The sequence below is a fragment of the Pinus tabuliformis genome, chromosome 7 (genome assembly GCF_031772625.1).
Source record: "Pinus tabuliformis cultivar Carrire ecotype Pingquan chromosome 7, CPIR1, whole genome shotgun sequence".
Taxonomy (NCBI): domain Eukaryota; kingdom Viridiplantae; phylum Streptophyta; class Pinopsida; order Pinales; family Pinaceae; genus Pinus; species Pinus tabuliformis.
Window position 1 is genome coordinate 1,572,016,168 of NC_142293.1, and position 17,281 is coordinate 1,572,033,448.

At 38.5% G+C, this 17,281-nt stretch overlaps 1 protein-coding gene and 1 pseudogene across 2 annotated transcripts; both read left to right on the forward strand.

Annotated features, from left to right (window-relative positions):
* The first annotated feature begins 207 nt into the window (after positions 1 to 207).
* LOC149254072 (PRA1 family protein B1 pseudogene) lies at positions 208 to 3,842 on the forward strand (annotated as a pseudogene). The gene is made up of 2 exons (XR_016267123.1): positions 208 to 1,076; positions 2,915 to 3,842. The product of XR_016267123.1 is annotated as a PRA1 family protein B1 pseudogene (transcript).
* A 4-nt stretch (positions 3,843 to 3,846) lies between these two features.
* LOC149254073 (uncharacterized) lies at positions 3,847 to 10,252 on the forward strand. Its single transcript, XM_089460064.1, has 3 exons — positions 3,847 to 9,581; positions 9,675 to 9,767; positions 9,940 to 10,252. Exons 1-3 carry the CDS (start codon positions 9,453 to 9,455, stop codon positions 10,135 to 10,137), a joined length of 420 nt encoding a protein of 139 aa, XP_089316190.1. The 5' UTR covers positions 3,847 to 9,452; the 3' UTR covers positions 10,138 to 10,252.
* Positions 10,253 to 17,281: the final 7,029 nt, after the last annotated feature.

Sequence of the window (17,281 nt, forward strand, 5' to 3'; positions counted from 1 at the left end):
CCACCTAACACAATCCCATTAACAAATGCAAATGAAAGAAAATAACTATAATCAGCCATTTTTATATTCATTAATATATTGATATTTTAATTCATAAAACCATTTTTCAGTTTTCCTTCCCACACAAAAGTCAACCATCCACTCTTACGACTACATAATTAACTAATATATCAACATAATATATACTAACTAAACATATAAAAATCATAAATGTTGAAGGACACACCGTTGGGCAATGTGAAAACCAAAGATGAAAAAATTAGTCTCAACAAATCAATACGAAAACGTCAAATTAGAGGGCTATTCATATTCATTGTTATGAGGCTGGTGTTGCCATTCCACACCGATAATACATTTTGATTCAGAAGGCCTCTGCTCCTGCGCTGCTGCGATCTTTTCCACGTAGTTCCCTGCTTACAGACTCTAATACAGACCAGAACCAGAAAATGGCAGCTGCTTATAGCCCTCTTCCAACATCGTCATCTGCAGACACGGTGCCTACAATAACGACGTTGCCAACGACGCCGACCGCCGCTCGTGTTTTCTTCTCTGGGCTCTTAGAAGGTACCAACAACGCCCTTTCCCAAAGGAGGCCATGGCCGAAGCTCGTAGACCGCAACTCCCTGGCAAAGTCCGCATCCATGGCAGAAGCGGTCACCAGGGTCCGCAAGAACTAGACATACTTCCGCATGAATTACCTCCTCCTGCTCTCTGGCGTTCTCACTTTCAGCCTTTTGTCCAACCCTATCTCGTTTTTCCTCCTCGTTGCTCTCCTAGGGGGCTGGATCTTCCTTTATCTGTTGAGGAGGGAGCCCCTGGTTCTGCTCGATAGAACCTATAGCGACCGGGAGGTGTTGGGAATCCTGACAGTCCTTACGATTGTTATCGTCTTTATGACGAGCATCGGGGCTGTGCTCATTTCGGCGTTGATGATCGGGGTAGCGATGGTGTGCGCACATGGCGCGTTTAGGGTTCCTGAAGATCTCTTTTTGGACGAAGAGGAGCCCGTTCCTGGATTTCTCTCCTTCCTCGGCGACCCTACCCCGGCTGTTGCCAATGTCTGAGGGGTTTTCCATGTACGCAAATTTGCTTAATTTCTAATTTTTCAGTTTGATCTGTATGAATTTTATGAAGAATAGCAGGTTTAAAAAAAGACCATCTTAGGGTTTCTCTTTTTTCTTTATCAATTGGGGTTATTTGAATCTGGGAAAAGACATCAGGGTTGAATTGGGTTTCTATGGACAAAAAAATCATCGTAAGGTTTCTCTATTTTTGTTTCTGGTGGGTTTATGTGAATATGGGGGTAAACATTATGGTAGAATAGAATTTCTATGGATTCGAATAAAACGCGAGGGGAGAAAAAATGACTTTATATCTTTTTTTTTCGATCAATTTATGCAGTTTTCTGGTTCAAAGAAGTGACGGAAAATAAGAGACAGACGATTAATTGAAATTGCCATTGTTTAGAAAACTTGTGAAATAATTCATCCCACAGTGGGATTCATTTTTCCCTTGCGTTTTATTTTTCTTTAATTGTTTTATCTCTGTCAATTTTAAGAAGAAAAGGAGAAAAAACAACCATCTAAGGGTTTCCTTCTTTTCCTTTCTAAATTATGTTCGTGTGAATTTTGGGAAAAAAAATTAGGGTTGAATCGTGCTTATTCGGTTTATAAGGAAACTCGAGGGTTGTAAAACAATGTGTATATGCACCCTTTTTCTATCAGTTTATGGTGTTAGCTGACATGACAAGAATTGAAGACAATTTAATGGCATTGCTTTTCTTGAGCAAAAATTGGTAAAATAATTCATCTCCCCGCGGGGTGTTTTGCCCTTGCGTTCTGTTTACCTCGGTGAGAGTTTACCTGGTAAATCGGTGAGAGTTTACCTCTCCACTGGCCTAGGTTCGAGTCCAAGTGTGTTGTTTCTTACATCCTCTCACATATACGTGGTAATCCCCTGGGCGACACGTCCTAGGAGATTGATCCGTTCCTTCCAAAAAGAATGAGTTGTTTCTGTTAAAAAAAAATACGAGCTCAAATAAATGGACCCGCATCCTTTTTTAATTATATCAGGTGATGTCTTGGAAAATCTGAGAAGGTACCGCCTGTAATTTCTTATTGGCCAGCAAATGGGTTTATGCATGCTCAGTGTTTCTGTTATGGTAGAACTGGTAATTGGGAAAAAGTTCCAGATCATCCTTTCTTGTTTAATTAGTGAAATGGTTTTTTCATGTTCCTTAATTTAGCTATCTTGAAAGGGAAAAGCTTGACTGTGGTGGGTTTACCGTTATTCATGGAAGAGTGAACCTGGTGTGCTTGCCAGAACAAGTCAAGGTGTTAAAGTCCCTGATTCAGATCTGTTCTTAGTGGAGTTTTGTTATGTGCAGATTTCTTTAGGTTTGAACTAGCAGATATTGTTCATAGAAATCATTGCTGCTATGTCCTTAACAAGATCCCATTGTATTTTTCATTTCTTATGAATTTCGGAAAAATAGATTCAGTTATACTGCAAATTTGATGTCGTTTATGCATTCCATACTCTCCATGCAATTGTTTGCCGTAGTAGCAGTATATATGGTTTTGTGAGTGGGATTTTGCTTTAAAAGAATTTTTGCTCCATATTTTTAGAATTGTAGAGATGGTTTCATTTAAGGGCCGTCGAAAGCTGTTTTCAGTTATTAAAGTTTTTCATATCTGTAGTCTTTAGTTCTTGTTATAAAAGTGAGTGGGTATTCTTTGCTGCAAGGAAGGTTCTTGTTTTGGGGGTTGATACCGATGCAAAAACTCATTTTAAATTTGACAACATCCAATTTCGGAAAAATTGCACGTGAAATTTAATTTTGATAGTTTTATCATTTATGATTTGAATTTTATAGTCATTATCAAAAGTTTCTTTATATGTTGGACTGTTGTAGTTGACGGTATCCGTAATGGACTCTGCATACACTCTATATGGATGGAAGATAACTTTGGAGTAACACACGGCCTACAAGCAGGTGAGTGAATATCTGACACAGATTTGTCTGACTGCTAGGTTCGGATTGCAACCAAAACTTAGGCTTATGAGAGATTTTATTTGAACTCATCCATGAAAACTTGAAAATTGACTGACATGACCCAGCTTATAGATAAATGTATCACAAATAGAATAATGGTTACAAAGTATGGCAGATTGTCATAAAATGCAAATTCGTTTTTGCAACCTTCTGAGAGGTTGAGCAGATTTGGAATAATCAAAGTTGACTGTCTAAGATGACTGAATCCTATACGCTCTGTTCATATGTCTCCCCGTTGTCCAATTCTGCTCAAATTTTGTCCCTCTGTACACCTATGGGCAATATCTCTAAAAATATGTCCCTCCACACATCTAACATTCCTCTGTAGTAGGTTGTTCATATTTCTTCATTTCGGTAAATGTGGACGCATTTCTTTGTTGTGCATGTTGTGGGCATGTAGCCCCCTGTTGCATGTTGTAGGCTTTAAGAGATGGTCCCTGCCTTCCTATGTATTATCTATAAACTCCTAGAACATGTGTTCTTGGTGCCTCCCTATTCCCTATACATGATCCAAAATCTACAGCTGCTAAATGACTTTTCTTAGGCCCTCAAATAATTGGCCATCAAGGTGATCTGTGATGACCTCCACCCAAAGCCTCCTCGGCAACACATGCTCCTTGAACCTAATGCAAGGTGCGAGGCATTAGTATATGAAAACTTTCTCAAAAACTTTCAATCCATATACAAATTTATATATTTTTAAACGTTTCTATGTTCGAGTGAGAGATCTCAATAGCCCCGTGAATCTAGATTCACAATCTCCTATGGCTCTGTCTACTGGGTGCATTAACTTTCTGTAAGCCCTTTTGAGAGGTAACGTTTTTGAACTTGCTACTCAATAATTACCTAGTTTACCAAAGGAATATCTAACCCAAGCTGCAGTAATAAAGTCTTCCACCATAATAAGGTGTTACTCTTAACATAAAAATTCAGCATCTATTCTTTGTGATTAGTATAATCATGTACCTAGCCATGTTCTCTCTCCACCAATATCACACCAAAACCTTTTCTCGTTCTTTATATGGGTTGCCTCTCGGGAAAATTGTTGATTCCTCACTCAAAATTGAATTACGACTAGATTCTATGTTTAGTTAGTATTTTCATTATATCAGTGATTTTTTGAAATGATTGCATCGTGATTATAACTTCACAAATAGATATACTATTCTGACCCCTCTCTCTTTGTTGAGCAGGTTGGCATGTAATTTGTACTTGGGTTCACTAATAGATATACTATTCTGATCCCCCTCTCTTTGTTGAGCAGATTAGCGTGTAATTTGTACTTGGTTTCATGCGTAATGACCATTTGTTGCCCTATCTTTTCCTTTTTTTTTCCTGTTCTATCCATCACAACTCGATTATGCTAGGGCACTAGGAGCGACAGTGGGATCTAATAATTTGTTAGCTTAAAGATAATTAAGATGAATAACTTTAACAATCTATACTGCATGCAGGTCCATAGGTCCTAGTGTGTAAAATTGTGCTCTCGTACCATTTGAAATGTTATTCACAACACTATAATGACTAAACTATATATATATAATTGCGTGGAATTAAATGTCCTCAATAATCTCAAATAAGTGTTAATTCTTTTCAACTAAATGACAACACGGGCTACTTTAAAGCTTCACATAATTCCATCATACTTGATATTGCTATTTCAATACTTGTGTTTGAAACATATGCAAATAATAGAGGGGGTTTCTATTATGATAATAGAGAATAGCTTCGATTATGTATAGAGCTCGAGATAAGAGTAAAGAAGTGAAACGTAGAGATGCGAGTATCATATGTCTAGACGAGTATAATATGTATAGGCGAGTATCTTCAGGTGCTCAAGAACGATTACTAAAACAGTCAGTTAATTCTGCAATTTAAAGGATGAAAAAGGAGGTTATAGGAGTCTAGTTTTGGTTCTCATCCACAATGTCACACTAGTCTGCCTGGGCATGGTTCTCATGGTTTAATAGTGACTTGAGGAGTCATAATACCACAGATCACTAAACACGAACAGCTAAGGTAGCCCAAGGACAATAGCCATCTTTACACATTAATTAACAGGTCTTACATTAATTATCCTAGGGGGTTTTAATACTTCCAAATGCTTAAAAACAGTTAGCAGAGCATTCACATTACACATTCCAGCAATCTTTTCTATAAACCAACCAAATGCAGTCAGGAGAGCCCTCCTTTTAAACTATACAACCTTATTGTTAGTATGATCAACCTTATTTTAATATATAGTGTGACAAACCGTATGACAGGCAGGTGGAAAACTTTTCTCGCAATTGACTAAGCGACGTCCTGCGAGCCAGACTTGAGACGGAAACCCTCGTCAGAAGTATATGCTTGGCTCTTTTCCAAACAAATGAAGAGTCAATGAGGTTTTGTGTAATCACTTCTGGTATCGTATTGGGTTAACCCACCCCCTTTTTTATTCCAATAAGCAGAGGTGGTCACTATGGTAATCCGATTTCAATTTGTAGTTAGAAAATGGGATCACAACTTTCCATATTTTTTGTTTTTTTTTGTCTTTTTACATCAAACAATAGTATATTTATTAGAACCATAGTCAACTAAACAAACAGGAAACAATTTATTTGACAGGTGGAAGAAGTGATAGGCTTAGAGCAATTGAATTGTAGGCCATGCTTCTTGACAAATTGATGAACAGATGTCTCCTTACTTGAGATTTAGGTTGGCACCATGGCACCATCCTGTCCATCATTATACACTAATATTGTCATTATCTTCTTCACTGTGAATGACTGGCCTGTTCCCTGCAAATAGATCTGGGCATAGAGGAGCCAATCCAAGAACAGTAATCTCCAACACAAGATAATATTAATGATCTAAATACCTATTCCTGAAGCTTGAGTTTGATTTTTCTCTACTGGTTCTGAATCTCTGATTGAGAATCTCCCACTCGTCATTATCAAACCTTCTCCTTCATCATTGGCATCAGCTGCACTGCTGAGGTACTTTGGTTGGTTGTCATTGGACTTGAGAGCTTGAAGTTTCAAATGATTATAGTAACAGACAACCAAAAAAGCCAGTCCACACCCACTCAAGTTTATGACTGTAACCTTTTCATTTATTATAGACAAAGATTATGTTATGAGCAGCCAGTCCTTGACAAGACCAGCGACATTCATAGTCAAGGCTGAAGTCTTTCCTATCAGAAGAAACACTGCAAGATTAAGAGCCAAGGCACAAGCAGAAATGTCATGTAATCCAAATCAAAGGAAGAGACCCTGATTATCAGAAATGGGTATTCTACTAAGGCCCAGGGGGTGCTGAGAAAAAACAAGGCAACAAGGAGAAACAAAGATGCGATGGGATTCAACTTAATCCCTTTTGATGTTCGTGGAATTTGTATGAGAACCAATTGGGTAGTCTCACATGCAGCTGCACTTAACTGGAGAATCACCTCCCATGCATTCATCTTGGCCTCCCCATAAGCTAAAATAGTAACTCCAATGGATATGGCCAACATATTGGCCTCGGGCTCACCTTTATAAGCTTCTTTCTTCAGGGAAACCACAATCAAATACACAGCAATGGGAATTAGAGCTTTCAGCATTTGAAATAATGATACTGAGAGGAAAACATAGGCAGAATTTGAAAACCAGAGACCCAAAGAATACACTTATCAATACTATGGGTTCAACGAGCTTGAAGACTCTTACAATAGCAACAACCAATGTTGAGTAGAAGCCCATGTGAATCATGGTGGGACTGATCACACTAAATTTGTCAAGCAATGGCAACTCCAATGGATATGGATAACATATTGGCCATGGCCTCACCTTTATAAGATTCTTTCTTCAGGGGAACTGCAATCGAATGCATATCAAATGGGCACAAGAGCTTTCAACATTTGAAATATCGATACTTTGAGAGACATGCACCAAGGGCTGCATCATTTAGGATTTGTACTCAGTTTAGGTGTCATATTCAAGGGGAAGTTGTTATGCTTTCCACCACTTCATAGATTGTTAGAGTGATGAAACAAAAGAGGCTCCCTCTTGAGGCTAGATTATGTCATTCATATCAGCTGTGTTGTTGATGTCCTAGCTCAGCCAGGTCTTGCCAAAACTCTGTTGAGGTTCAAAATTTATTATAAACTGAAATGTCTTCACAAGAATTGACCTCATAAAATGCCATAATCACAAGATATGCCATACATGGATGTGATTATGGCTCGCAAGACCCTTAGACTTTGAGCAATGAGGCTCGCAACATCACTTATGATTATGCACTCTACAATTCTGTGACCAGCTGAATGTCAAGCAATTGAACCGCGATTTAAATCCTATTTTGTTAGCAATAATTACTATACTTTGTCTTTATTTAGTGTAGAGAACCAAGCACTTATTCTTCTCATCTATAGAAGGGACAATGGTTGTTTGCCTATGAGGTATAAGGAAATCCTATTAGGTGTTTTGTATTTTCGTATGGAATTGAATCATACTCCTGCACACTGTAACATTCATATATATCAACCTGTAGAGGCTTTAATAACACCTGGTATTCTGGTTAGTGATTTTATTGGACCTCATGTGCATATCCTACATGCATAGGATGGACTATTCATATGTTATAGGGTATTATTCTTATTATTTAGGGTGCACATCTTCAGGGGCTCAAGAATGATTACTAGAACAGTCAGTTAATTCTGCAATTTAAAGGATGAAAAAGGAGGTTATAGGAGTCTAGTTTTGGTTCTCATCCACAATGTCACACTAGTTTTCCTGGGCATGGTTCTCATGGTTTAATAGTGACTTGAGGAGTCATAATACCACAGATCACTAAACATGAACAGCTAAGGTAGCCCAAGGACAATAGCCATCTTTACACATTAATTAACAGGTCTTACATTAATTATCCTAGGGAGTTTTAATACTTCCAAATGCTTAAAAAACAGTTAGCAGAGCATTCACATTACACATTCCAGCAATCTTTTCTATAAATCAACCAAATGCAGTCAGGAGAGCCCTCCATTTAAACTATACAATCTTATTGTTAGTATGATCAACCTTATTTTAATATATAGTGTGACAAACCGAATGTGACAGGCAGGTGGAAAACTTTTCTCGCAATTGACTAAGCGACGTCTTGCGAGCCAGACTTGAGACGGAAACCCTCGTCAGAAGTATATGCTTGGATCTTTTCCAAACAAATGAAGAGTTAATGAGGTTTTGTGTAATCACTTCTGGTATCGTATTGGGTTATTGTTAGAAGCGATAATTGGATTCGGATTCTCATCGAGTGAGTTGTTCTGCTTTCTCAATTTGAGAGGGTTTGTTTGGAGGGAAAAACGAAAGAGGACATACAAGAATAGTGAGGGGAAAGATGCAGAGGAAGAGGATCGAGAACATCGCGAGCAGGCAGGCTACATTTTCCAAACGTAGGTGGATTGCTGAAGAAAGCTTACGAGCTCTCGGTGCTCTGCACTGCAGAAGTTGAACTTGTGATTTTCTCCCCAGAAGGAAAGCTCTATGAACTGTTTTTTAGTGCAAATCCTACTATTTTGATTCTAATAATCATGGCTATGCAAACCTCATGAGATTCTTACTAATAACCCCGGTGGTGCAAGCCCTAGTAAGTTCGATATTGAAAAACTTAGTGTAAAACCTCCAAATCGCTGGTTTTGTTGTAGTGCTTATTGGAGAGTATATAAAAAATTTCACACCTTTTTATGAGATATGGGAGGAAAACATGTTAAAGATTTTTAATAAATATAAAATTTCCAAAATGATGCTAGTTACGTGTGATTCTTTTTTCATTGTTTGTGATTATGAAAAATGAAACTCAATGTTTTTTCATTAGTGCACACATATTTCATTATATAATTGCATATAGAAAAATCATTCCAGAGCCAATAACAATAAAAGTGAAGAATTTATGGTCCAACGTTGTATTTAAGGGAGATGTTTAAACGTTTGAATTTTGTTTTTCATTTTAAGACATTTGGAGCAAATATTAGGAAGGACTTTGAGAAAGGATTGTCCTTGATTTTCGAAAATGGAGTTGTTCCTTTCCAGCCATATGCCCCAAGTGACCATCAAAGGGAGAGCTCATATGTTTTTTGGATGTTTTCTTTATAGCCATTTTTTTACACATATCCATAGAGTCCCCATGCCATTGATGTGAATTACTTGTTCGGTTTTTTTGAACCAAAATTTTTACCCAAACAAGAAAAATTAAAAAAATGCCTCAAGATCAAAGACTGAAACAAAGACCTATTGACATACCTTTTAAAGTATGGAAAGAACTTGTAAAATCATATGAGAAGTTGGATGCACAAAGAAAAGCCGGCAATGAGAGCATTCAGGTATTGAATTTTTCATTAAACATTATTTAGAATGTATTAATACTTATAAGTATCTTAGACATGTATTTGTGTGAAAATAAATTGAATTGGTTTATGTTTAAGGACAAGGCATCCAAGGCGAGGTTAACCAAGACAAAAGTCACTCATCGTAGTGGCCAGAAAGGTTTAAAAGCACTGATAACAACCTTTGTAAGTATATTAAACATGTGATATTTTTTTAATAAATTTTGTACTAGAAGAAAGTCATTGTTATCTAATTTCTCCCTATTTACTGATTGATAGGAACTAAAATATGGAAGACCTCCAAATCATTTGGAAAAGGAGGTGCTGCAGCAAAAGAGATTGGTTGAATTTGTTGTTTGGATGGACTCTATGGTATGTAATCTTAGTTGGATTTCCAATATACTTTTAAACCATATTTTCATTTTATTTTTTAGTATTATTAGATATTATATCTTACCTCATTTTATGGTTAACATTGTATAACAAAAACATGCGTTGTGTTATGTAATTAATACTAACATGTAATATTAATTTTTTTTGTCAGAATGCTATAGGTAATGATTGCCAAGACGATGATCCAAATTATGTTCAACATATATCAGGAGATGATGAGGATGAGGATGAGGATGATGGTGGTGAAGGAGGAGATGATGATGATAGTTGTGGTGTTGGTGATGATGTGGATCAGAGTAATGAGGATGGTCAAGATGATCATGAGGATGATCTTGGTGGTGGTAGCTAGGCATGCACATGCATTGTTTTTTATGAAGAAATTATTGTGTAGAATGACATTGCTATGTTTAGATGGGTGTTGTGAATTTACCCTATATCAATGAGACATTTTGATTTTGTAATCATACGATGAGTTTGATTTATGTATGTTGTTAATTTATCGTAGAATAACGATATTCATGAAATATTTTGATTTGTTAATCATATTTGAATTTTAATTGTTTTGATTAAAAATAATACTGATTTTATTAGTATTATGTTGCTATTTTATACATGTTTTGAAAATTGTTAATGACACATTGTTATTTTTTTGGATGGATGTTGTCAATTTCTCTTAAATTTCTTTACAAATGATTTTGAATTGTGATATTTGCTTTAATGATATTTAGAAACTATCATATATTTCACTATGAATCTATAAAGGGGGTCATATATGTAAAGAAAAATATACTCTATATAAGAAGTCAAATGCGGATGTAACCATGGATGCAAAATTGAAAGTAAAATTGGATGTTAAATTAGGAATTAATACAAAATGCAAACAATTGACATACAAAGTGTTTTAAATTAGAAGTGAAAAATTGTGCAATAGTTGACACAAAGAAGGGAACAAAACATGTCATACAAAAGGATATCAAATTGGGAAAAAACAAGGACACATAAATGGGCACCAAATTAGATGCAAAAAAAGACAACAACTAGATGTAAAATAAGATGCAAAGTTGAGCGTTAAAAAGAAGCAAAAAACGTTACAAATTAATATGACAAATGATGATGCAAATAATGGTGTAAATTTGGGATGCAAACTTGGGTGCAAAAAAGGAAAAAAAAAAGATGTAAGAAAAGACATAAAACAAGATGCAAAATGGCGCTGAAAAAAGGTGAAACCAAGGATGCCATATTGGATGTAAAAAATGATTCCTAATCACATGCAAATTTAGGCTCAAACTCAGACACAAAATTATATCCAAATGTGGACACAAAATGCGGCAAAAAAAGATGCAAATTTGGATGGTGAAAACGATGTAAAACTAGACACCAAAAAAATGCAAAATTGGATGAAAAAGTCAGTGTAAATAATGGTGCAACATTCGACACAAGTAGAAACAAAAAAATGGTGCAAAAAGGGGCATAAAATAGCTTAAAATTGGATGCAAAACTTGGTGCAAAAACAAATTCAAAAGTAGACGTAAAAAATGGCTCTAAATTGAATGTACCATTAGACACAAAATAAGATGCAAAGGTGGACACAACACATGACTCAACATAAGATGCAAATATAAATGCAAATTTGGATGCTCAAAATGATGTAACATTAGATGCAAGAGATGGTGTTAAAAATGATGCAAAATTGGATGAAACAAATGACGCAAAATATGGTGCAAAATGAGATGGGAAAAATGGAGACAAATCAAACGTAAATGTGGATGTAAAAAATGGTCCCAAAAAAGATGCAAAAATGGGCACAAAAATGGATGCAAAAATTGGTGCTAAATCAAATTCAACACATGGTGCAAAGATAGGCACCAAAGCTGGTGCAAAAATAGAAGCAAAAACTAGTGTAAGACTAGATACAAAACCTGGCGTAAGACTAGATGCAAAAATTGACACAAAATGGATGCATAAAAAGACATTAAATTGGATTCAAAATACAGTGTAAACTTGATGCAAATGATGGTGCAAAAATGGAAGCAAAGAATGACACAAAATAGAAAGCAGAAGAGAATTAAAAATAGATGCAAAAAATGACACAAAACTAGAAGCAAAACCTGTCATAAAATAAGATGCAAATCTTGGTTCAAAATTTGACGGAAAAAATGATGCATAGTTTGGTGTAAAAAATGATGCAAAATCTAACGTGAAAAAGGATGCAAAATCAGGTGCAAAAAAGGACGCTTTAAAAATTGTACAATAGAGCCAGATTTAGCGCCAGGTTGCTCATCACAATTACAAAAAAAATGCACTAAAATCTGGCGCTAAATCTGGCGCAAATCGCTGGTTTTGTTGTAGTGTAGATACTGTGCACGAGCAATAACTTGCTCCTCTGTTACGACTCCCCCGTTTGCCACATCTTCTGTTATAGCAGGAAGTAACGACTTTATAAACCATTCAGCTAACAGTTCATCGGGAACGTATGTTTTCACCATCATACGATGACGACGCCACTCATGTATATGATCGGATATATGAGTGGCAGTTGTCTGCTTGAAGTTGGTTAATATTTCGGTTCCCGTTTCATACCTTATCGGTAATTGAAAATGGGTTAAGAAAGTCGTGGCTAGGGAGCTAAAATTGTCGAACAAGGCTCTAGGTAATTCAATATACCATTTTGCCGCTGGACCCGTTAACGTCCTCTGGAAAAGGCGAAGCCTTATCGAATCATCATTTAGGGTGTTTGATGAACACCACAGATGAAAAGTCATCACGTGATTCGATGGGTCTTCACCTGGATTTCCATTGAATTTAGGAATGTCAGATGGAAGTTTGTGAGGAATCGCTGGCCACCAAGGGGCGTAAGCAATCGGATCGTTGGTTAACCGGTGTAAATCGGGTAACTCTAAAGTTGCCACGAATGGTAATTGTTGATTCAGGTTAGGTGAAGCATACCCAGGGTACGATGGGATCGCCTGAGCAGTGGGACTTTGCATACCAGCATAATGTAATTGATGTTGGTATGACTGATACGGTTGGTGGACTTGACCACTGTAAAGCGGTTGGTTTTGACCGTTTTGAATATACGGTTGTCCACTGTTTGCAAAGATCTGTTGCTCAGAGACTTGGTACACTTGCTGGAATTGTGGTTGTTGGTATTGCACCAGCCATGGTTGTGAAGCCATGTTCTGTTGTGCTATACTACCTGTTGGACCAAGGTGTGGGGTAATTATACCCGTTTGGACCTGTGTTGCCCCACCAGTTGGCGATTGTGGTTGTGACCCAGGGTCAAGGCGCTGTTGCATTACAACTTGAGAAATCTTAGGTTGACATACAACAGGCAACGTTTGAACCTGCGACACTGTCACAATAGCCGGTGTGGTCGGGATATTCGACATAGGTACACACTGTTGCATCGAATATACAACCCTTGGTTGTTGAGGTAGCATAGGTACCCAACCACTTGATGTAATTCCAGTATAACCTGAATACTGTTGTGAACTCCCGTATGGATACCCTCCCGGAGGGGGTAATGAAAGGGCATACTGCCCCCCATACGGTAGCAATCCGGAACTCAAGGGGATTGTTTGTCCTTGGGGACTGGATTGCCCAAATTGACCTCCAGATGGATCAATCTGGCGAGTCTCAACATAAGATTTGCTGGATATTATTCCGGATGAACAAACTGGAATAGACCACACTGTCGAAATAGTCCCTTGGTGGACTCCTTCCAGCGGTTGTGAGCTAGTCGGGACAGCTGGTATGCCGGCAAACATTGTCGGAGTGACGGCGGGGGCTTCTGTTGTCGCTGTGTCGTTCGAAACAGTCCTAGATGTTGACGGTTGTTTAGAAATTTTGAGTCTATCCAATAGATTGCCTAGCGATTCTACAGGAACTTCCACTTGTGGTGGATTAACTTCTGATGAAGGAAATAGAGTGACCCCGACTCCAAAATGGGTTGGAGTACTTGCTTGCGGATCCTCTGCAATTTCCTCTATCGCAATCAAACCCGGTGGAAGAGGAAGACTGTCAGGTCCATAAAATATTTCTGGTGCCGAAGAAGGGGTTGAATCGACAGCGACAGTTGTTTGAGGAGCAAGACTCTCTGAACCGGTTACAGATGGAACTGGCTCAGTAGCACAAATATTTGCCCCCAGACTAGGATCAGTGTTACTGTCCCTCTGTAGCTATTGAACTTCTTCTATAGAGGCAGGGTTTCCAGAAATGTTTGGAGTAACCGGAATCTCAGATGTGGTTGGAACACTTGTTCTAACTTTGATAGGAGATTTTGAACCGGTTAAACGAGTTCGCTTTGTCCGTACTGTTTTCAATTCCGGAGACAAAGACGGTTGACTCGTAAGCCTCCGCGAACGACGGGGTTTCAATTGACTTTCTTCCACGATTGCGGATTACTTGATCAACAAAAATACAAAAGGGGAAAGTGTGTTTCCGAATTAAATGAACTTTTTAGACGCTTTTAGACACAACTTGCTTTTTCACTTTTAAAGAGTCGAGAAAAAGCTAAAGATGACTCTAGTCTCCTTCGATGTTTTAACGAGCCCGAAGTGACAAATGCTCGGATGGACTTTTTCTGTTATAGAGTCTGAAAAAGGCCAAAAGAAACTGCTCTGGAGTTCTAGGCAGAGGGTGTGCCAAACTTTTCGCAAAACCGCAGAATACTTTTTAGGGTACGGGCGGTCGATCTTCGTGAATGCTGTGTTCACTGCATTGCGATTAGTAGGGCGGCCGACACGGCTTCCTAAGGATAAAGGATATATGCCTATAGGGGTCTCGCAATATATACGTGACGGTACGTGGGAGCACAATCCGTACTAGCGCTATCGTCCCTCAGGAGGAATCACCCACCTTCCACGAGATCGACAGTCACTAGGCTTAACGACGCCGGAACACGTCTCTAGCCTAGACCTCTATGTTGTGCGTTATATTACAAAGCGTTGTTAGGTTCATTCAGTTTATTTTAGGTTGATCTTTTTAAAGTTTGCCTTTCAAGGTTCACCACGAGATGTATGATACAAATTCCTAAATGCAGTCTAAAGATGATAAGCAATCTTTATATCTTTTCAACTTTGAAAATCCTAGCTACTAAGGGAAAAGAAAGACACCATCTTTTCTCAAAGAGCAATCAGCACACTCTAATGCACTTTTCCTAAATCCAACATGCAAACTATCAAATGCAAAATGCACAATGCAGGTGTTTGTTTTCCGCTTTCTCAGTATTGATGCCTACAAAGAAATCTTTTTTGTACAACTTTGAATTTGCTTTTAAATGATCAATACAAACAAGTTCACTTTTTCGAAATCAGAGAAGATAGAAGAGATTACAACACTTAACGATTTTCGAAATAAAGACTTGTTTTGACACTTCAAAAGAGACAAATTCAAACCAATAAGCAAAAGTAAATGTATAATCAATCTGCAAACAGCCAATGAACTCTCTTCTAAGATCACAATCAATCAGATCTGAATCAAAGGCTACAGGATGACTACTTTACTCATGCAAAGGAAAACTGTAAATGACGCCACAAACACATAAAAACACTCACAGTCTTTTTGTACAAAAGGAGGCGGAATCTAAGCAAAGAAAAGGAGTTATCTGACTGGTACCTATGCTGGTTAAAGGCTGCAAAAAACAAAGATCAAAACAGGGTAACAGAGAGCAGAGAAACCCCAGTTGCACAAGGCCAAACTGGTGCAGCGCAACCTCAACACTGAGGATTTGACATTCAGCGCAGGTGGCCTTCACGGGACCTGCGTTGAAATGCAGACTGCCTTCACAGCAGTTGCGCTGAAGGAGAAACTCTCGTTTCTCCTGGGTTCTGGGTCACAAATTGCTCAAAAATCAACAGTTTCAGGCCAAATCAGAAACACAAGCAAGGTATAATCAAAGGGATGCTTTGAAAGCTACTAAGATCTATCACAAGGATCATCAAATCATCTGTGAATCCATTGTTCAGATCATAGACAAGTCCAGCAACTGGATCAAAGCAGCAACTTTCTACTTTGCATCCGGGAAAGATGCAGTTCGATTGTTGTTGTCAAGTCTATGAAGTAAACAAATGATAGAAACACAAATAAAATGACTAAACAAATCTTCCCCAGCGGAGTCGCCAATTTGTTGTGGGGAAAAATGCCTATGCAGGACGATCCTATCCACCTAAGGTGTGACAGTGCCTTAGCAACAAACGAGTACAGCTATGCTGGTTTCTTCCTTTATGAAATGTGAAAGAAGAGAGATCAATAGACTTACCGGTGTCTTCCGTTTGTCCCTCGATCTAATCTCCCTTCTCTTTGGGTGTTCACAGCTACTTGCCTTCCTGCTTATCCAGCTACAACTTCCTGTTACACACTGTTGCATCGAATATACAACCCTTGGTTGTTGAGGTAGCATAGGTACCCAACCACTTGATGTAATTCCAGTATAACCTGAATACTGTTGTGAACTCCCGTATGGATACCCTCCCGGAGGGGGTAATGAAAGGGCATACTGCCCCCCATACGGTAGCAATCCGGAACTCAAGGGGATTGTTTGTCCTTGGGGACTGGATTGCCCAAATTGACCTCCAAATGGATCAATCTGGCGAGTCTCAACATAAGATTTGCTGGATATTATTCTGGATGAACAAACTGGAATAGACCACACTGTCGAAATAGTCCCTTGGTGGACTCCTTCCAGCGGTTGTGAGCTAGTCGGGACAGCTGGTATGCCGGCAAACATTGTCGGAGTGACGGCGGGGGCTTCTGCTGTCGCTGTGTCGTTCGAAACAGTCCTAGATGTTGACGGTTGTTTAGAAATTTTGAGTCTATCCAATAGATTGCCTAGCGATTCTACAGGAACTTCCACTTGTGGTGGATTAACTTCTGATGAAGGAAATAGAGTGACCCCGACTCCAAAATGGGTTGGAGTACTTGCTTGCGGATCCTCTGCAATTTCCTCTATCGCAATCAAACCCGGTGGAAGAGGAAGACCGTCAGGTCCGTAAAATATTTCTGGTGCCGAAGAAGGGGTTGAATCGACAGCGACAATTGTTTGAGGAGCAAGACTCTCTGAACCGGTTACAGATGGAACTGGCTCAGTAGCACAAATATTTGCCCCCAGACTAGGGTCAGTGTTACTGTCCCTCTGTAGCTATTGAACTTCTTCTATAGAGGCAGGGTTTCCAGAAATGTTTGGAGTAACCGGAATCTCAGATGTGGTTGGAACACTTGTTCTAACTTTGATAGGAGATTTTGAACCGGTTAAACGAGTTCGCTTTGTCCGTACTGTTTTCAATTCCGGAGACAAAGACGGTTGACTCGTAAGCCTCCGCGAACGACGGGGTTTCAATTGACTTTCTTCCACGATTGCGGATTACTTGATCAACAAAAATACAAAAGGGGAAAGTGTGTTTCCGAATTAAATGAACTTTTTAGACGCTTTTAGACACAACTTGCTTTTTCACTTTTAAAGAGTCGAGAAAAAGCTAAAGATGACTCTAGTCTCC